This window comes from Equus przewalskii, chromosome 10 (genome assembly GCF_037783145.1).
Source record: "Equus przewalskii isolate Varuska chromosome 10, EquPr2, whole genome shotgun sequence".
NCBI lineage: Eukaryota > Metazoa > Chordata > Mammalia > Perissodactyla > Equidae > Equus > Equus przewalskii.
In genome coordinates, this window is record NC_091840.1 from 17,094,855 (window position 1) to 17,117,411 (window position 22,557).

At 34.2% G+C, this 22,557-nt stretch overlaps 1 protein-coding gene across 1 annotated transcript in view; it reads right to left on the reverse strand.

The window, feature by feature from the left end:
- Positions 1–22,557, reverse strand: part of EFCAB3 (EF-hand calcium binding domain 3) — a 494,329-nt gene that overhangs the window by 404,959 nt on the left and 66,813 nt on the right. Inside the window, exons 15-21 of the mRNA XM_070561747.1 lie at positions 20,095–20,238; positions 19,220–19,291; positions 16,295–16,444; positions 14,453–14,503; positions 12,271–12,414; positions 10,399–10,470; positions 7,226–7,369 (exon numbers count right to left, since the gene is read on the reverse strand). Coding sequence (XP_070417848.1) covers positions 7,226–7,369; positions 10,399–10,470; positions 12,271–12,414; positions 14,453–14,503; positions 16,295–16,444; positions 19,220–19,291; positions 20,095–20,238 — 777 coding nt within the window. The remainder of the gene's footprint in view (positions 1–7,225; positions 7,370–10,398; positions 10,471–12,270; positions 12,415–14,452; positions 14,504–16,294; positions 16,445–19,219; positions 19,292–20,094; positions 20,239–22,557) is intronic.

The following is a 22,557-nucleotide window of genomic DNA, read 5'->3' on the forward strand; positions in this document are numbered from 1 at the left end:
TAATGCAAAGCAAAATTGAGCTGAAAGAATTACTGTTTCTGAATTAGTTACCATAGCTTAAGCTAATAGTCAAGTTATAACAAGGTTAAGAGCTGGGAGTCAGCCTGTACTATTCCTTCTTCCTTACCTTCTGCATAAATATGATTATCAATCTCTGTTCAATTACTTACAAATATTTCTTGAATTTATCACTACATTAACGCCTATGCTATCAAAATAGCATCTTTAAAAACCTATGACATCAGTCTCACCTCTCTCCATTTATTTTCCACAATGTGGCAGGGGAGATCTTTCTCTTAAAAAAAAAATCTGATCACTTCCCTAAATAAAACCCTTCAATAGTTTCTAATTGCCCAAAAACTACAAAAAAAAAAAAAATGATAACACATTGCAGTGGGGAGGTGTAGGAAGAGAGGGCTATAGATTAATATTACTTACAAATGTGTTAAAGTCTAATACTGGCAAATAGGACTTAGCAGTATAACAAAAAACAAAAGCTTTAGATACCTTTAGGAATGCATTCTCAATGAGGGTGATACTACTCAGAAGGAGAACTGGTTCTTGGAGGAGAAAAATCTTAGATAACACAATAGTTTGTGGCCACAGCCCATAAACAGATATGTAATATACCTGTGGTATTAAATTTTCATGGAGAGTGTGAGGGGGGAATGATAAGGAACAAAAATGTCTAAAAAGGCTCTTTAGGAGAGTGATAACAAAAAAAAAAAGGTTAAGAAACACTGCGTTACGATAATGGTACCCACCTCTCCAGATGGTCTCTCTTCACATGGTCTCCAAAAACCCATAAAAAATAACAAGTAAAGCAAATAAATACTCCATAGCCCATGCCTACAGCATCGCTAAAAGGCAGAATATTATCAACTTTAGTTTACATGTAAGTCAAGAAATAAAAATCTAGGGCTAACACAGTCAGCTCCAGAGACCACCAAAGTGGAAAATCAGATGATAATTTCACAGAAGAACAAATTAAGAAGGGTCCTTTTAAGGTAGAACATAGATAGTATCAACTAGACTTCACCCATACGAAGAGAGTTCCACTCTGAGTGGGGAAATACAAAGAACAGGTCAAAGATCTGATGGATCAGAGCCCTAACCTCTGAGGAACTATAAGAAAGGGGCTTGGGAATTCATAGGATCAAAGGTGGCATCTTGAAGGAGAACACACTGCATGGGGTTTGGTGATGAAGGAAAAGAAGAAAGCAGTTATAGATGAAGTCTCTACTAAATAGTATCAAAATATCAGAAGAAGCCTCATCCCCCCAACAAAAGGTGTCATTTATTAAAGTAAACGTACTTCACTGCAGACACAGAAGAGGGCACTCTTAAACTGTATATGCCACCCAACACCTTCAACTCTTCCAACATATCGGAATAAAAATGAACAAAGGAAGATTTGGAATGAGAGCAGACTGAACTCAGAAAAGAGATTATGTAGAAACTCAAAGTCAACTACAAAATAAAGACTCAAGTAAAGGTATGCAAGGTAGAATAGATCTGACCAAAACTGTAGTAAGTGACATATAGGACAGAAATGAAAAGAACTAAAAGAAAATGGAGGAGGGAAAGGGAGAAAAGGAGGAAGAGAAAACCTATGAAAAAAAAAAAAGTGAAAAAGTTTAGAGCAAAAATGACAGACATAAAAAACAAAGGAGATCTGCTATGTATATAAGTGAAGTCCCCGAAATAAAAATAGAATGATGAAACAGATTTAACTTTTTATTAGAAATTACATGCACAGGATTAGAATAAATATTTTCTTTGGTTCCTGAAACACTATTGGTCCATACATGGCCCACTTTTACTTATTCGGTTAATTCAAAAATTTTTATAATATAATAAATACCAGCAAACGTGCCCAAAACAAAAGCTAGGACTTGACAAAAATCAGCATCTAACCAGACATTTCCCCTTACAAACCCATCCCTCGGCCCTTTCCAACCCTTCACGGTGAGTCTGGTGTTCACCATCCCTTTGCTTTCTTTTTAATGTAATTTTATTGTACCTATAAGTATTCCTAAAAATCATCATGGATAATGTCAAACACCTCTAATTTATGATAATTAGCCATACATGTCTCCTCTTCTATGGAATACCTGTTTTACTCTCTTGTTCATTTTTCTTTTGGACTGTTTGTATTCCTACTGGTTGACTGGAGTTCTTTATTCTTGATACTAATCCTTTGTGAGCTGTGTGAATTGTGAATATTTTCTCAGAGTTGTAACTACCTTTTCATTTTCTTAAAGGCCTCTTTTGAATAACAAAATTACTTACTTTTAATATAGTTAACTTTGTCAATATTCATTTATAGTTAATGCTTTTGTGTATTGTTTAAGAAAGCAATTCTATACGAAGATATCCACCTATATTTTCCACTAAGTGCTTTAAAGTTTTATTTTGGATCCTTAAGTCCTTAATAGATTTGGGGTTTAATTTTGCCTACTATGTGAGGTAGTGATCCAATTTCATCTTTTTTCCCCTATAAATAAGCATTGTTCCAGCTCTAGTTGGCAAACAGATCCTTCCTTTCCCCACCCATCTGACATGTCTGCCACTCTGCATTTATCAAAGTTTCATTCTTGCATGTGCTGTCTCTAGGGTCTCTATTCCCATTCCACAGTCATTTTGTCTATCTCTAAGAAAATACCGTACCATCCTAATTATTATTACTCTGTCCTAAGTCCTGATATCTATTGATATCTATCTATCTAGGACAGTGCCCACTCTCTGCTCTTCTTCAGAAGTATCCTGGCTATTCTTAACCCTTTATTTTCCACATAAATTATAGAAGTATCCATGAAAACTCTTGCTGAATTTATATTAGAATTGCATTGAAACTTTATATCAATTTTGGGAGGATTGAAATGTATTTGATTGTAAGTGTCCCTATCCACAAGCATAGTATTTATATATCCTCTATTCCTAAATTCCTCTCAGCAATTTTGTAGTTTTCAGTGTGGCATTCTTTAATATTTCCTGACTTTTACATATATATGTGGATATATAAAATATAGATGATATATAATAAATATACACTATATAAACATATATAAAATATACATCTGTGTAACTACCACCTAGATCATTTCCAGCTCACCAGGTATCTCTCCCTTGTGCCTTTTCTTAGTCAATATCCCCATTCACAAAGGTAACCACTATTCTGAAAGCCAACACCACAGATTAATTCTACCTGTTATCGACCTTCAGATGAATGAAATCATACTGTATGTTCTTTTTTTGTGTCTGGCTTCTTTCATTCAACTTTATATCTCTGAGTTTCATTTGTAATCTTCTGATTGCAGTAGTTCATTCTTTATCATATAATATTCCATTGTATGTCAATCACAATTTATCCATTCTACTGTTCTTGGACATTTGAGTCGTACCAGGTTTTGACTATCATAAGTAACTACTATGAAAACTGTTATGAACATTCTTGTGTATGTATTAAGTTGTACACTTAAGAATTGAATCTCAATGTAAGTTATTCCTCAATTTTTTAAATCTATTGAAAAAGTAGTAAATAAAGGAAAAATTGATAGAACTACAAGGAAAAATACAGATAACACATAGAAGATTTTAACAAATCTCTCTCTGCAGTTAATAGAACCACTAGACAAAAGCTCATTAGGGAAATTTAGGTAATTTGAATCAACATTCTCACTAAAGATATCATATAAAAGGGGAAAAACATAGGATTCATAGCATCGAAGAGCTAACAAGGATAGGATGTAGAATAAGTCAGAGATTCAGAATAGATGAGGCTACTTTTCTGCTGGGGGCACTTATCAATTGCATAAGATGCTGCTAACAGGATGTGTAGCACTTTTGAAACCTTGCATGGCTACAGGGACGAGGATTAGAATTCAGAGTCCACCAAGAGGAGAGAGCTGTGGTAAATCTCTCTCATTTGGGGATGGAGTAAGGTTAACCAAAATTAAACAAGCCTTGCAGGGACTACAGTTCACTTTTGAATTATCCTAATCCTTGAAATTTGATAGAGATGATCCTAGATTACTAGCACCAGGAAGAAACTAAAAACAGACACACACGGACTCCAGACATTGGGGTAAAAGTATCAGAATCAGACTTCAAAACAATTATGTTTGCAATGTTCAAAGAGATAAAAGATTAATAATTTCAGTAGGGAACTATAAACCATTTTAAAAGTCAAATAGACAAAATAAAAAATCAAACAGACATTCTAGATCTGAAAAGTATATTAAACATAATTAATTATTCAGTGAATGAATTTATCAGCAGAATAGTCACAGCCAGAGATTTGGTGAAATGGAAAATATGTCAGAAGAAAACACAAAATGAACTTGAATAAGGAAAAGGATGCAAAATACAGAAGAGGGGGTGAAAAACACAGGCAATACAGTGGGAAAACATAACATACATGTAATTGGAGTCCCAGAAGGAGAAAAGAGAGACTGGGATAGAGAAAATTTAAGGAAATAATGGCTGAGGACTTTCCAAACTGAAGACATAAAGTCACAAATTCAAGAAGTCCTATAAGCCTCAAGCATTATATGTTAAAACTGCAAAGGAAGGAAAAGAAAGAGAAAAAAGGGAGTGAAACCAAGAAAGTGAAAGATCTGTACAATGAAAGCTACAAGACTTTGATGAAAAAAATTGAAGAACACACAAACAAAAGGAGAAATATCCAGTGTTCATGGATCGGTAGAATTAACATTCTCAAAATGTCTACACTACCTAAATCTATCTATAGTTTCAATGTAATCTCTATCAAAATTCCACTGACATTTTACACAGAAATAGCAAAAACAATCCTAAAATGTTTATGCAACTACAAAAGACTCTGAATAACCAAAGCTATCTTGAGAAAGAACAACAAAGCGGGAGGCATCACACTCCCTGATTTCAAACTATACTATAAAGCTATAGTAATTAAAACAGTACAGTACTGTCACAAAAAATAAGATTGAGGATTTCAGCATGGAACTAGAAACTATTTTAAAAATCAAATAGACAAAAAAAATCAAGTACACATTCTAGATCTGAAAAGTGTATTAAACATAATCAATTATTCAGTGAATGAATTTATCAGCAGAATAACCACAACCAGGGAATTAGTGGACCAGAAAATAAGTCAGAAGAAAACAGAAAATGAATGCAAAGAAGCAAAAGAATGGGAAATACAAAGAGGGGGTAAAAAACATAGGAGATACAGTGAGAAAATATAAATGTAATTGGACTAAACCATAAAAACACATAGACTAATGGAACAAAATAGAAAGCCCAGAAATAAACCCCTGCATATATAGTCAACTAATATTTGACAAGGGAGCCAAGAATCACTTAATGGGAAAAGGCCAGTTTCTTCAATAAATGCTGTTAAGAAAACTGGATAACCATATGCAGAAAAATGAAATTGGACCCCTATCTTACGCTCACAAAAATTAACTCAAAACGGACTAAAGACTTAAACATAAGATCTGATACTGTAAAATTCCTAGAAGAAAACATAAAGAAGAAGCTCCTTGACAATGGTCTGGGCAATGACTTTTTGGATATGATACCAAAAGCACAAGCAACAAAAGCAAAAACCAACAAGTGGGACTACATCAAAGTTAAAAGCTTTTGCACAGCAAAAGAAACAATTAACAAAATGAAAACACAACTTAGAGAATGGAAGAAAATATTTGCAAATCATATATTGGATAAGGGGTTAATATCCAAAATATATAAAGAACTCACATAACTCAATAACAACAAAACAAACAATCCAATTAAAAAATGGGCAGAGTAACTGAATAACCATGTTTCCAAAGAAGACATCCAAATGGCCAACAGGTACATGAAAAGGTGCTCAACATCAGTAATCATCAGGGAAATGCAAATTAAAACCACAATGACATATCACCTCACACTTGTTAGAATGGCTATAATCAAGAAGACAAGAGAGAAGTGTTGACAAGGATGTGAGAAAGGGAACTCTTGTGCACTACTGGTGGAAATGTAAATTGGTGCAGCCACTATGGACAACAGCTTGGAGGTTCCCCAAAAAATTAAAAACAGAACAACCTCATGGTCCATTAATCTCACTGCTGGGTATATATCCAAAGGAAATGAAAACCAGATCTTGAAGAGATATCTGCACGCCCATGTTTACTGTAGCATTATTCACAATAGCCAAACTATAGAAACAAGCTAAGTGTCCATCAACAGATGAATGGATAAACAGACATAATATATATATACAGTGGAATATTTGTCAGCCATGAGAAAGAAGGAAATTTGCCATTTGCAACAACGTAGATGGACCTTGAGGGCATTATGCTTACTGAGATAAGCCAGACAAAGATAAATACTGTATGATATGACTAATATTTGGAATCTGAAAAAGCCAAACTCATAGAAACAGAGAATAGAATGGTGGTTACCAGGGGCTGAGGATGAGGGAATTGGGGAGATGTTGTTAAAGGGCACAAACAGATATCAAAGACAACTTTATTCAATAAATTTGAAAAGTCAGATGAAATGGACAAATTCCTATAAAAACCCAGCTTGCCAAAATTAACAAGAAAATAGAATATTTTGTAATGTCATAGAATTTAAGAAATTAAATCAATAATCCAAAACCTTCTAATAAATAAAAGTTTAGGCCCATATGGCTTCAAATTCTACTTTACATTTGAGGAAGAAAAAGTCTCTTCTAAAAAATAGAAAAACAATACTCCTCAACTCAGGTAAAAATCCCCTAAGATAATAATCAACTATACCAGTCATTAAAATAATGAAATTATTTTGTACATTTATATACACCTGCTTCCCTGAGCCAAAACCATGTGCAGCACCCCTTAAGGTATCCCTGGATATCAGCATAAATTAGCTCACAAAGGGTTATCACCTGGCAAAAGGGCCTCCAGGACTCAGTTCTACTCTGTGGATAGCATTCTGACTGAATACTGCCCATGCCAGTCAGTTCACAAAGTAACCTCACCTCGCAGGTACCACCACCATTGGCTTCCCACAGGAATAAGCTAGGCCCTGACTTTCCCCTTTGTTTGGTTCCATGGAGCTCAGGGTTGGCACACCAGGAGGGCAGTGCTAATGTTCACCAGTCATCTCACTGCAGCTCCCACATGGTGCCATGATCACTGTATGTCTTATCCATACATCCCCCACCCTCACTGGGAGAGGACGGCCTTTATAACACAGATGCGTTCAAACTACTAACCATGTTCAGGTAGATGTCTTGATACTGCATCAAGTAAAGCATTAGCCGCATGAAGATCATCATTCATCAACAATGCCTTGAGGTCAGAAACATCAATTAGATCATTCTGGAGAATTTGGGTAGTAGCTAAGAGTAGCTGTGTAGCTGCAAAAAGCAAAACAAATGTTTCAACAGCAGAAATAGAGTATATTACTTGCTATCACTTAATAGGCTTGTGTTGCATAAAAAAATTTTACATGAAACTATTAGTATAGTTTTAAATACCATTGTGTATTATAATAGCTAACAGTTATTGGGCACTTACTAAGTGCTAGATATTGTTCTAAGTACTTTTACTTTACCTATTTAAGCCTCATAATAACCCCAAAGTAGGCATTAGCAACCCATTTTTCAGATGAAGAAATTGAGGTTAGTGAGATTAAGTGATTTACTGAAGAATATATTAGCAGTAACTGGCAGGGCCAGGATTCAAGTCCAGATACTACAGTTCCAAAGTCCATGCTCTTAGCTACTGTGCCTTTCAAGTAGACATATGTAAGTGGTCAACCTTTACCTCTTTGGCACAGAACACTTCACATGTGGCCCCTGAAATAATTGTGAAGCATTACAAATAAGCTTTACTTCAAAACTATATTGCATTATTTAACTTAATGTTACATTACAGAGATAAAATAAACAAGCAGCAGCAGCAGCAGCAGCTACAAGCCATGCTCTTTGTATTTATCCTATGGCCCCACAAATTGTGACAACCTTGGTTGCTTTCCAATGCCTTCAAACAGTTGTTGGGCTTGCAGATGCTGCTTAATTCAGTCCAGATTTTATAATTATTCTCAGCAGGAGGGTTGCTCTGATACTAGCTACTTCATCATAGACAAAAGTAGAATCAGGTGAATCAAGCTTTACAGGTAATTCTGGTGCCCTGCTCTGGTTAAAAATTGCTGTTTAGGTTACTACTTTACTACAAAGCCACAGTTATCAAGACCATGCAGTATTGGCATAAGGACAAAATAAAGATCAATGGAATGGAACTGAGAGTCCAAAAAATAAACCAATCATTTATGATCAACCGATTTTTGACAAGGGGGCCAAAACCATTAAATGGGGAAAGAACAATCTTGTCAACAAAAGATGCTGGGATAACTGGATATCTGCATGCAAAAGCATTAAAGTGGGCTCCCATCTCACACCACATACAAAAATTAACTCAAAATGGATCAAAGATTGAAAAAAAGAGCTAAAACTATAAAACTCTTAGAAGAAAACATTAGTGTAAATCTTCATGATCTTGGATTATCTTTAGAAATGGCACTAAAAGAAGTGACAAAAGAAATACAAATTGGACTTGCACCCAATTTAAAAACTTTCTTTCTTCAAAGGACATCATCAAGAAAGAAAAAAGATAACCCATAAAATGGAAGAAAACATTTGCAAATCATTTATCTGACAAAGGTGTAGTATCCAGAACATATGAAGAACTCTTACAAGTTGACAAATCACCCAATTTTAAAATAAGCAAAGGATACGTGTCTCCAAAGAAGATATACAAATGGCCAATAAGCACATGAAAAGATGCTCAAGATTATTAGCCATCAGGGAAATGCAAATTAAAACCACAGTGAATTACTTTATACTCATTGGCATGACTATAGTAAAAAAGACAGACAATAGAAGTGTTAGCTAGGATGTAGAGAAATCATACATTGCTAGTGGAAACATAAAATGGTGCAGCAGCTTTGGAAACACATTGCAGTTCCTCAAAAACTAAACATAAAGTTACCATAGGACCCAGCAATTCCATTTCTAGGTATATATCCAAGGGAAATGAAAATTTATGTCCACACAAAAACCTATATTCAAAAAAAATGTACACAAATGTTCATAGCAGCACTATTCATAAGAGCTGAAAACTGAAAACAACCCAAATATCTACGAACTGATACATGGCTAAACAAAATGTGGTATATCCATATAAGAGAATATTATTCCACCAAAAAAGGAATAAGTACTAATTCATGCTGTACTATCAATGAATCTTGAAAGCAGTATGCTAGATGAAAGAAGTTAGACACAAAAGGCCACATATTATATGATTCCATTTATATGAAATGTTCAAAACAGGCAAATCCATACAGACAGAAAGTAGATTAGTGGTTGCCAGGGGTTGGGGAGAAGTGGGAATGGGGAATAACTGCTTAACGGTACAGTCTTTTCGGGCAATGAAAATGACCTGGATTGGGGTGATGAAAATGACCTGGAAATAGAGTGGTGATGGTTGCACAACTTTATGAATATACCAAAAACCACTGAATTCTACACTTTAAAAGGATAAATTTTACGGTATGTGAATCATATCTCAACAAAAAAAATGTACCTCTGATAAAAAAAACCATAGATTAGAAAGGTATTCCAATTTTACAGATATTAAAAGTGTAAGAAAAAGACATTTGTTTCACCTATGCATTTAGAAATATATCATTGATAAGGGTATCTGTATCTATGAAGAGTTCTTTGGTAGGCGTTCTCTTTAGATTTGGGGGTTAGGAAAAGATATTGGTGTTGAAATGGTTTCCCTAATTTCAAGGAAGATAAGAGAAACCTTGGGGCAGAGGCCAAGCAATAGTCTTTAAATAGCAGGGGCAAAATGATGTAGTTTGGCAAGAGATGATATGGTAATAAGAAAGATATAGGGATTAATACTACAGAGATTTAGAAGGACTGATTAGTTGAAGTTAAGATTTCTATAAATGAAATAGATGGGCAAGTCCAGTTGGGTACACATGAAAACTACAGAGGCCTGGCTTGAGATTGCACAACAAAGAGTCGTAGTCCCTCATCCAATTTCCAGATCTGATTTAATTCATATCCAGAACCCCTAGAATGAAGGAAAACTTAACTCCTCTTGAAGAAGGACTCTGTAATAACAGCAAAGGTATTTACTATGAATCTTCTTCAACCCTGTCTTATTTATTTTCCCTTCATTATAACTTTGCCCCATTTTCCTCACTTATTTTTTATATTCTTGTATTACTTATATTTCATAAGCTGTTTGAAATCCTTTTAGAAACTATAGACTACAAATTAAAAACTTGAAATCTATATAGCCATTTTTTAGATGTCATTTCATTATCTTTAATCTACAGTCACTTTTCTTTGAACTACAAGTATTCACTTACCTACAGACTCTTTGAAATGCGGACTTTCTCTAATTCCCTTTAAGAAATCTTTTAAATCCACCTCCTTACTATCTGGAAGGTCAAAATCAAGCATGCTGATGTTAAAAATCTGATACTGAATTGGCACATGAAATAAAGGTTCTGATTTACAATAGCTATCCAAAATTCCATTCAAGGTCATTTTCTGTCTCAAACTACTGAAACTACTTCAATAGAACTTTTCATACTTTTAGGAACCACCCATTGAACAGTTAATTATATTAATAGTTAACATTTTTTGAGTCCTTACTCAAAAGTGAGAACTTACATAACTTTCAAGTTTCTTATATATACTAGGCATCTTTTTATGGTGCTTTACATTTATTAACTCATGTAATCTTCACAATAATTCTATCACATGGGTACGTTTAATACACCTATTTTTAAAAGATGAAAGCAGAAAGACAATAAATAACTTGTTCTGGTTACAAAGCCAGGAAGTGCTAGAGGCTGTATTTGAACTGAGGCAGTCTAAGGCCAGAGGTGACAATGTTAACTATTAAGATACACACACAAACACACACACACACACACACTTGAAGTAAAATGCAACCACAGAAAATCTAGGGGCTGTAACTGCATTAAGGAGACTTCAAGTTATAACAAAATAGCAGACTAGGTAGCACAGAAACCATCCCATTACAAATTTCCAGAGATGCTGTACGAAATACAACATTCTATGAATGCATGACCTAGTCATATGAAAAGGAAATAATAAAACTTTAAGTGGGCACTGAGATCCAGAGTGGACACCAGTGAGTACTAAGCCTACAGCTATCTTGGGGATACATATCAAACCCAGAAATGGCTAAGTGCTTGATTTAAATGCTCATGCAGAGTCATAAAAGAGGACTTGGGGCCACGCTAAGTGGAGAATTTGAATTTAGATACCAAATAAAACTGAGATGCTTAAAGGATTTCAATCCAGTGAAAAAGAGATTAAAATACTACATTCACTGGCCCAGGTAAACAACAGAGACCTAAATCTTTCTAATTCTGAGAAGCAGTGCAAAAAAATCTCCTGTGAAAAACTGAAATCCCAGCCTGCATCTCATGTGGGTTTGGAGTTTAAATTTATACCTCTCACGACATAAGAAACCCCAGGTCAAAACATAAAAATTGATCAAGGTCAATAATAATCTGGGGCACCTGGTAAAAGCAATAACCAAACTGTGCTGAGGAGGCTTTCAAACCCTAGGACTCACAGGAGTCCATAGGACTCCTATAACTTGTTAAGATAAGCCCAAAATAAAAGGTTACCTAAACCCAATGAAACTCAGCAGCTTCTAGAAGTACTTCTACATGATTTGACTTCTTAACAATGAATGTGTATAGGAAAGGAGATCGAGTATATATTACATGAAGTCAAAGATGGAAAACAAAGGAAAATATGGGCCCACTTGGAAACAATGACCAAAACTAAATAACTGGTCTTTTAAAATGTAGTGATCCTTCAAGTTTTTCCTTTGGTTAAAAAACAAAATGGGACAGGTACTATAAATGGACAGATGAAGGTAGACCTCCTCTGTGGAAAGACTATAAATCAAAGTGAAGCTGCTGGTGTCATTATTACGTATCGTATTTTCCCACCCATGTTTATAAGTAATGAATGGTAATTATCCAAATAAGCTTATATAGTGTCCAGATGAGTATGAACAATTAGATATGGTCAATAAATATTTAAATTAGTAGGCTATTTTGACTCTAATTTATATCAACTTAAGACTCCAGTATGACTCCGTTTAGCATTTTACCTTCATACATATATACTCTAAGATTGTTTCCCATAAATAGGGAAAAATTAAAAGAATCTCAAGCCAAAAAGATGCTCACCACTCATGTCACAACTTTTAAGGGCTTCATTGAAGTCCTCCTCAGTTAAATTAACATTCAAATTTTTCAGGGCACGCTCCAAGTTAGGTATACCAATCTTGCCATTATCAACATGTGATAAGATATGAGCAGCTTCTTTAATCGCTACAAAGATAAATAAATATATACAAGATATTATTCTTTTTAAAAATGCAAAAAGTTTGTCCAAAATCCACTATAGGTAAATTCTTAAATATTTATTTTAACCAAAATCTCTGCAGAAGAAAAGTAAAATATTTTCTATTTATAACCGAAAATCCATTTATTGACGCAGCATTTGAAACCAAAAATTTCATGGCAAAGAGAACATCATGGGTTATCTAAATCTATTCATCCATTAAATACTGAATAAGCTGTAAGCTCTTCTTAAATAATAGTTATATCCTCTACATGTAGGTCTAAAGATTTCTACCAACTGATAAGGTAAAGAAATACAGGTTAAAACTTGAGATTGAAGTTCTTGATCCCCAGAACCATTGCTAGTCCATATTATGTTGCTGTGTGAACTGGAAAAAAGTACACCCTCTTTATGTATCAATTGCAAAGAGGCACACCTTCCTCTGGGCAGCTACATCTAGCACTGGGGTTCAAAGCCTGGAGAGCACAGTAGAATATGGACTGCATTTCAGTTTCTACTCGTACCCTCTCAACCAGGCAACTTTGTGCAAGGCACAACCCATACAACCCAAATAGGGCAGTCCTGCTGATACCAGACCAATTAAAAATGTAAAACATAATCATCATTAGGTGTTTTAATTTTTCATCAATACCATTTTCCACTCCATTTCTCCCTCAATCCCAAAATGAAGTTATTGCATATGTTTCCATAGTCTCAAAATTGTTGTATTTTACCAGCAGATCTAAACCTTCATGGAGGTCATTTGGAAAGAATACCACAATGCCATCTTAAACCTATATTCGTTCTTCTAACATTTATTTTACAGCTACTAAGATCAACAATGAAAATTTCAACCCTCTCATCAAAGAGTTTCCCGTAAATATCTTGAGGATGGGGACTGAATCTGTCATGTCCGTAAACAAAGTTATAACATATTATACAGGTAGTATCATGAAAAAAATATGCATAAGATATTACAGAAGCACTGAGGAAATTCATCTAATCTAGATTTAATAAATGATGAACCCTGGGGAGTCTTATGGGATGGGAGATGACATTTGAGCTGACTCTGGGGAAAAAAATTTGAGTTCGTCTGACAGGAAACGTATACTAAGAAAACAGCACATGCAAAGACATGTGACCAAAAGCAAATAGAGCCAATTTAAATTATAATAAGTAGTATGGCTACAGAATAAATACAAATGCAGAATTGATGAGAGAGGAAGCTAAAGAGATAAGAAGACAGATTATTCATTCATTCATCCTATAAATATTTACAATTATACGAGTTAATAACGTAAAAGATTTGGAACAATGCCTAGCAGAGTAAATATTATATAAGTATTAACTAGTAATATTAACTATTACTAAGCACCACTGAGAGCCAGGACTGCGCTAGGATCTGGAGAAACAATGGTGAGCAAAGAGGAGACACGGTCCTTGGCCTAATGACATTTCCAGAATAGTGGGGAAAAGACTCATTAACCAAATAATCAAAAATATGAATAGATATTTATAATATGAAATAAGTGCTATGAAAGAAGCACGGTTTAATAAAAGCATATAACAAAGGAAACTGACCTAGACTAGCAGATAATGAGAGGCTTCCCTGAGGAAACTGACACTCATCTGAAAGATGAGTAAATGTTAACTAGGTTAAAGAGATTCAGGGAAGAATATTCCAGAAAATATAATATGCAAAAGCCTTGCAGTGGGAGGAAAAGATAGTAACTAAGGAACTGAAAGAAAGCCAATGTAGTTAAAGTACAGAAAGCAAGGAGAATGGTGCAAAATTATGCTAGATAGGCAGGGCATGCAGGATTTTGATCTTTATCCTAACAACAATCGGAAATGTTTAAAGAGTTATAAATAGGGGGACGTAAAATGATCAGATTACTATTTTGGAAAAAGTATCATTCTGGTTGGAGTGGGCAGAATGGACCGGCAATCTATTGGCACTTGGCAATGATCCTAAAAAATAATTCTTTTATAGGCAATGTTTTCTCTTATATATAAAGTTCTTACCGTCTGCCTTTGGTAATTTCAGATTCGAAGACAAAGTCTTTTTCCTTAAATCTGCAAATTGAGAGAGATTATACAATAAGGAATGGCATCCTGATCTTACTCAATTTGAAAGGAAACCAGTGGATAGACTATAAATACTTCCTCTCTCAGTAACATTTATCATTGATGACCATTCCCTTCTTCTCGAAAATCTTCCCCTGGCTTCCAGAATATTATTCTCTTTTCATGATCCTCTTATTTCTAAACACCTTCATGGATTTGTCATCCTCCATCAGCTTCTAAAATACGGCAGTTTCTAATATCACAGATGCTTCCTTTCTCTCTAAGAAGGCAGGTTAATCCCCAGGTCCATATATCCAATAAAACATTTAATTATTAGTCTGAATTGTCCTTCACTATTCCTGCTTGCCTCTCTATCTATTATCTATCTAATCCTGGAGCTTTTTTTAAGGACAAGTTGTAGTTATACCCACATATCCCACACACTTCTTACATAAATGCAAATTGGTACAGAGTTCTATTTGAGGGACAAGTGTAGAAATAAAATCTGTCCATTTGCAAAGATGGACCATATGACAGTTAAAGAACAGTTTAGAATAACTCACAGCTAGTTCAGGTATTACCTTGAAAGAAAGGGAGGTTAGAATAAAGGTAAATTATATTTACCTTAATTCTTTTAGTTTGTTCTAAGAAGGATGAACAAAACAACTAATCTATTAAAAAGTACTTTCAAAATAATAGGTTTGGGCAATTTTATAAGATAACTCTAAAACAGGATTTCTCAGCCTCAGCACAATTAACATTTTGGGCCAGATAACTATACAGGGGCAGGATTACTGTCCTGTACGTTGCAGGATGTTTAGCAACATCCCTTGCCTCTACTCACTAGACGTCAGCAGTCCTCCCTCATCAGTTTTGGCTGCAACCAGAACCATCTTCAGACATTGCCAATTGTTCCCCGGAAGGCAAATCTGATTTTACTTTTTAGCTGAAGCTAAATTTAAAGGCAGGAAATGGCTTTCTAAATATGGGTAAAATCCATCTGGGTATATCCCAGATAAGAGTATAGATGGATCAGGTAGATTCTTTGTAAACAGAGCAAACAGCAGCTCAACATTTATATAGAGTGTTATAGAGACAAACATTTTAATTTAATTATTCAGCAATAACCTGTACATCTCAAAGGGCCTTTCACCTAAAAAAAAAAAGAAAGCTGGGAAACTATAAAGACTTCTCTCAAACTCATAAGAGAAAGGGGTTAACTTTAAAATGAGATAACTCTAGGAAGAAACATTATTTCAAAGCCACACAGCAACATACATAAATACTTTGCGACCAACTTTACAATCCAGTCCAGGAGATCATTCAGGCATTTGATACTGTAATAAGTAAATCTCTGTGGATATACAAGATAAGGCATATCCCTAAATCTGGTCTATAGTAAACAGTGTTCCAATAAATTTATGGTGTTATTTAGGACCTAAATATAAAGCTTAATTACTGGGGCCGGCCTGGTGGGGCAGTGGTTAAGTGCGCACGTTCCGCTTCAGCGGCCCAGGGTTCGCCGGTTCGGATCCTGGGTGCAGACATGGCACCGCTTGGCACACCATGCTGTGGTAGGCGTCCCACATAGAAAGTAGAGGAAGATGGGCACGATGTTAGGTCAGGGCCAGTCTTCCTCAGCAAAAAGAGGAGGATTGGCAGCAGTTAGCTCAGGGCTAATCTTCCTCAAAAAAAAAAAAAAGCTTAATTACTGTTTGGTAAAATAGTTTGAAACCCTTGGATACAATTTCAGAAGAAATTTTTATTAGAAGCTGCTGGTTATCTGGTCAATCAACTCACCCTCAAGAAAGAAATCATTCAGCACTTCTTGAAGACTATCATCAGTGAAATAAGTTCTATCAGTGTTTTCAAGTACATCTGAATATTTGTCCTTAGCAGACTGATTACTTTCTGTCACGCAGTCCAATGTATCGATGGTCTCTTTCAATGCTACAAACACAGAGAATATACATACAACATGTTATTCAGTCCATGGATCTAAATCTTTGGAACATAAAAATAAAACTGATGGACTCTTCTAGATTTGCACTGTCCAAAATGGTAGCCACTAGCCCTATGTGGCCATTTAAATAAGTAGAGCAGTCCATTCTCCACTCCTATAGTTTCCTATAGCCCCTTATCTTTATTCTTAAAATAATTATGTTAAATGTCTGATTTTTGGTGGGCTATTCCTCTATGAACAAAAGCATACCAAAGTTTCTCTAGTTTTTCTTTCACTGAGTTTACCATTTCAGAAAAAAATACCCTTCACTCTTCATAGCTGCTCTCAAACCCCAATCCTTCCCTTTCCACTTTCCTCCCCTACACCCCTTGCTCCTGTCAGTTAACTTCACCTAATTTAGAGACTCATCACAGTCTACTATGTTTAGTACAATAACATCAAACGTTTGGACTAGGAAATCCTCCCTTAATTTTAAAAAGGAAACTTCACATTTCTAAAGTACATTTCTAAAAAAGCATGTCGCAGGATTCATTAAAAGAAATGAATAATAAATTACTTTAAAATTAGCTATTGTAATTTTGTGGAATAATTGTCTAGTTCTACAGCTGTTCAAAATTATGAAATAGGCTGTTTCAAAAAGTCATATGGATTTTTTAGGCAAACAGTGGAATGAATATACATTACCATTAGCCTGTCCTTGAAACCCACCAATTTGATTTTTAAATAAATATATAAAAATTGAAGAAACATCATATCTAATGAACCAGAGAACTAGCAAGCCCTCTACTACAGACCTCATTCTCTGACCACAATAAAACAAAACTAGAAATAAACAACAAAGATAGGGCAATAATGAAATACAAATTGCTTTGAAATTTAAAGTTTTCCCTTAAACAACTCATATATCAGGGAAAAAAACGAAAACACAATTGAAAATATTTAGAAAATAACAATAATAACAAACCAAAGACCCTTAGATAAACCAAAGTTTTACTAAAATGAAAACTGATAGTCTTAAACATGTTTATTTTCCAGCAAAAACAAAAAAGAAGAGAAAATTAATAATTTAAACAAGAAGTTAGAAAAACTATAAAATAGGCCTAGTGGAACAATAGAGAGGACTTCATAAGGATAAAAGCATAAATTAACTTTTTTAACTATAAACAGAAACAGTAAAGATAAATCTAAGAGCTAGCACTTTAAAAAGAGAGAAATAAAACTTGCTTTATATATACAAATTTAAAAATGAGAAAATAACCACAGATACAAAAAAATCAAAAGAATTATCACTGCATAGAGCTGTACCAATATTCTAATAAAACACCAGAATAAAATTTAAAAATTTCCTAAGAGAATAAAAATTACCAAAACTGCCAAAATAAGACAGAAGATGGCAAAATGCAATCCACCAAAAACAAAGTCAAAGATGAATAATAAACCAGAAAAAAACAGCAAGCACTTTTTCTAAGACAAAACATTAATGCCCTTAGTATATAAAGAGCTATTTACAAATTCATATGAAAAAGACAACCTAATTAAAATATAATCAAAGGACATTCACAATCATACAAAAAATATGTTTTAACTCACTAGTAAGTAGAGAAGCACATATTAAAACAACAAAATTTATTACCATCAGAATTTTCAATAAATAATACCCACTATTGATAAGAGCGTGAATTTTTACATTTTAGGAGGGTAATTAGGCAGTAGTGTTAATATCTTATATTTGCATATATTTTGGCCTAGCAGCTTGACCTCTTTGGAATTTATCCTACATGAAAACTTGGTGCACATGTGCACAAATATATATATATATATATATATAAGGATGCTCATCGAAATGTTTGTAATAGTGAAAAATTGGAAATAATCTAAATATTCATCAAAAGCGTTGTGGATAAAATTACAGTACTTCCCTACAATGGAATATTATGCAGTCTTTAAAAAGAATGAGGTAGGGCTGGCAGGGTGGCTAAGTGGTTAAGTTCATGCGCTCTGCTTTAGCAGCCCAGAGTTCACCAGTTTGGATCCTGGGTGTGGACCCATGCACAAGCCATGCTGTGGCAGGCATCCCATGTATAAAGTAGAGGAAGATGGGCACAGATGTTAGCTCAGAGCCAATCTTCCTCAACAAAAAAAGAGGAGGGTTGGTGGCAGGTGTTAGCTCAGGGCTAATCTTCCTCAAAAAAAAAAAAGAATGAGGTAGCATTTATATGATATAATGTGACATGGAACAATATCTAAGATACAATGTTAATTTTTTTAAAAAGCAATTTGCGGAATATTAGAGGCATAGTAATCTAATTTTTAAATAACTTCAGAATACACAAATATTCATAGATGTAAAGAAAAAAAGCCTAAAAGGATATTTACCAAATGTTAACAGGGATAGTTCCAGAAGGTGACATTACAAGAATCTTGTACTTCGTATTTCTTACATTTCTGGTCATTAAATTTTTTAATAATATTTTAAAAACTGCCACTAGAATATAATAAAGTTTTTTTATTTTAACTATTGGAAAAGATCACAACCTCATGATTTTCCCAGTCTTTTCCATCACAAATGCACAATTCTTAAATGAGAAAAAAAGCAGTAGTAAAGTTTGCCATAACTGGAAGTATTCAAATACAGATGAAACAAACATTTGGCACAGATAATTACAAAGAAAACTTAAGCACCAGATATAGTGTTTGACTAGATGACCTTTGAAGGAGTTGTGCATTGTTGCCTTTTAATATTTTTACCATAAAACTCTTACCAATAAAATTGGAAAATTTCTGGGTGTCCCTCAAAGCCTTTATACAGTCTTTAACATTCACCATGTTGTCTTCTGGAAGGAAAAGACAGAGAGGTAACAGACAGACCTGGACAAAGTAATATTAAAAAGCTAGCATCAAAATTAAAATAGCAAACAATTTTTATATATTTCTTGAACACTTTATTTACAAGATATTTGGGACTCATTTTCATCCACTACGCCTTACAATAACCCTCCAAGATTGTAGATATACTAATTCTGATTTTACCTGTAAGGGAACCACACACACACACAATGGAATATTATTCAGCCATAAAAAGAAGAAAATCTTGTCATTTATGACAACATGGATAAACCTGGAGGGCATTATGCTAAGTGAATTAAGCCAGACAGAGAAAAATAAATACTGTATGGTATCACTTATATGTGGAATCTAAAAAAAAGAAATCTTTTTTTATTTGCTTTCTAAAGTAGAGATGGTAGCCACTAGCAGGTGTGTTTTCCTAGCAAATTAAATGAAAGCCTATTTCAACAAAACAGTATGGGTATCCTAAGTAGTGTCAGTATAAAACTAGAATAGATCTCTTAACATTTATTAATAATCAGCTCCGTGTTCACTGGTATATGTCCCTTTCCAATAACATGTTACACAACTTGAAGGTAGTCACTGCATATTTGATCAATTTAGAGTAATAATAAATTAGGTACTGGTATTTTTTCTATAGGACACCCAAGCAATCTGAGCTTTCTTTTTATTTCCTAAATGTATATATTGGCATGTCAACCAAATACAAGATATAAGAACAAATAAAGATTGATAGAAAATAAAACCATATTTTTGCGTATCTTTTAATTTTATTATTTGGAATACTCACCACCAACTGTTCCTAATTCTAGTACGGCTAGGGATTCATCTTTTTTTAAATTACTATTCAAACCAGACAGCGTTTTCCACAGGTCAGAAACAGTCATCTTCTCTTTGCTGAGATTGTGGAGGTTTTCAACAGTACGAGGTAATACTAAAGTGTAGATAAAGCGTAAGTTTTACAACATGCTTGTCCAAGAAGTTAATACAGTAAATTATTATCTGGAATAGTCAAGAATTGAGGTTTTTATGGTTAAGAAGAATAACAAATACAGCATAAATGAATTGCCAATTTTCAAATATTAAAACAATAAAATATTTAATGTCAAATCTAGCGTACCTTTGAAGATTCTGAAATATTTCAAGAACTTATACTGTCCCCACCCCTGAATAGTCATTATAAAGAATAATTTTCATTGACCTATAAATTTACAAAAGTCTGAATTCACAAACATGTCCAACTGATAAAACCACGTAAACAGCTTTTGCTCTGTATCTCCCCCTCCGAAATTCTTCCCTGGATCCTACTTCCTCTTCAATCTACCACTGCAGACCATGAAAAGAAGTTTTGCTTTTATTAAAATTCCAATAGAAAACCTTTGAAAGGTTTTTAACAGGGGAGTGAAATTATCTTATTACAAACAAATAAAAGATCACTCTGCTGTTACATAGAGAATAGACTCTGGAGAATCAGGCAGTTAGGAAGCCATTCTAGCAGTTCAGAGGAAAAGATGACAGTGGCTTCAACAAGAATAATAGTGATGGAGACAGTAGGAAGTCGATGAACATAGGATGTATTTTGAGAATGAAATTGAAGGTATTTAGTGATGGACTGAATGAGAGGCTGAGGGGGTTGGGACCATGAAGAACACCTAGGTTTGAGACTTGAGCAACTGGGTAGATAGTGGTGTCAACAACTGAGATAAGAAAGACTGGGGAAATACTAAGTTTGTTGGAGAACAAGAATTCTTTTTTATACACATTAACTTTGAGATAAATAGGGAGTCAAAATATATAGATATTATTTAAAGCAGTTAAGACCACTCAGGAAGAACCTTAGAGAATGAGACTCAGAATGGAATCTGGGATCATACTAATATTTAAAAGTCAGCCAGAAAAGAAGCAGCCAGCAAACAAGACCAAAAAGGCAGGACCACATATGCAATGGAATACTATTCAGCCATGAGAAAGAAAGAAATCCTGCCATTTGTGACAACGTGGATGGACCTTGAGAGTATTATGCTAAGTGAGATAAATCAGACAAAGACAAACACTGTATGATTTCACTTATATGTGGAATCTAAAAAAGCAGAAGTTATAGAAACAGAGAGTAGAATAGTGGTTACCAGGGCCTGGGGGCTAGGAGAATTGGGGAGACGTTGGTCAAAGGGTATTTACTTGTAATTAGAAGATGAATTAAGTTCTGGGATCTAATGCACAGTATTGTGATTATAGTTAACAACACTATATTACATACTTAAAAGTTTCTAAGAGACTAAATCGTAAAGGTTCTCACCACAAAAAAGAAATGGTAACTATGTGACGTGATAGAGTTATTAGTTAATACTATGGTGATAATCATATCGCAATATATGAGAGCATCAAATCAACATGTTGTACACAAACTGACGCAATGGTATATGTCAATTATATCTCATTTTTTTTAAAAAAAGGAAGAGCAAATAAGTTGGGAGGGAAATTAGGAGATTATAGTGTTACAGAAAACACGAGAAGAGGAATTTTCAAGAAAAAACATATATTAAAAGCTGGTAGAGGTAAACGATATGAAGACAGAAAATTAACCACTGAATTTAGCAAGACGAGATTTAACTTTTTGTGAAAAGCTACTATGGAATGGCAAGTTCAAAAACCTGAATGAGTGTTTTTAAAGAGAGAACTGGCAATATAGTAGACTAAGGATAGCCAGATTCTCCTTCAACTTCCAACACAAAACATATTCTACACTAAATTAAAAATATCAATAAAAACAATATTTGGTAATGGATTGAACAGGAGAAGAGGGAACAGTGGAGCCAGGGCCATAAGGGGAAAAAAGGGACTAAGACTGATTCCTAACTTTTGGGCCTAAACAACTGGATGCAAAGCTCAAAAGAAAGAGAAATCACCACATGCCAGAAATGAGGAAGAAATATTAACTTCGTATGTGCCTGAGCTGATGTCACAGCAGTCAGATGCTATAGCGTAGAAGTTAAGAGGATAAGCTCTACCTGAGTTCTAATCTTAACTCTACCACATACTAGCTTTGTGATTTTTTTTAACTTCTGTACCTTGGTTTTCTCAACTATAAAATAAATATAATAATGGAGTTGATATGAGAATTGAATTAATAAATTAAAATCATTTGGAAAAGTACTGGTACATAGTAAGCACTCAATAAATATAATAATAATAATAATTAGTATTATTATGTGGTACATAGAAGTCTAGAGTTGTCATTGAGATGCTTACTTAA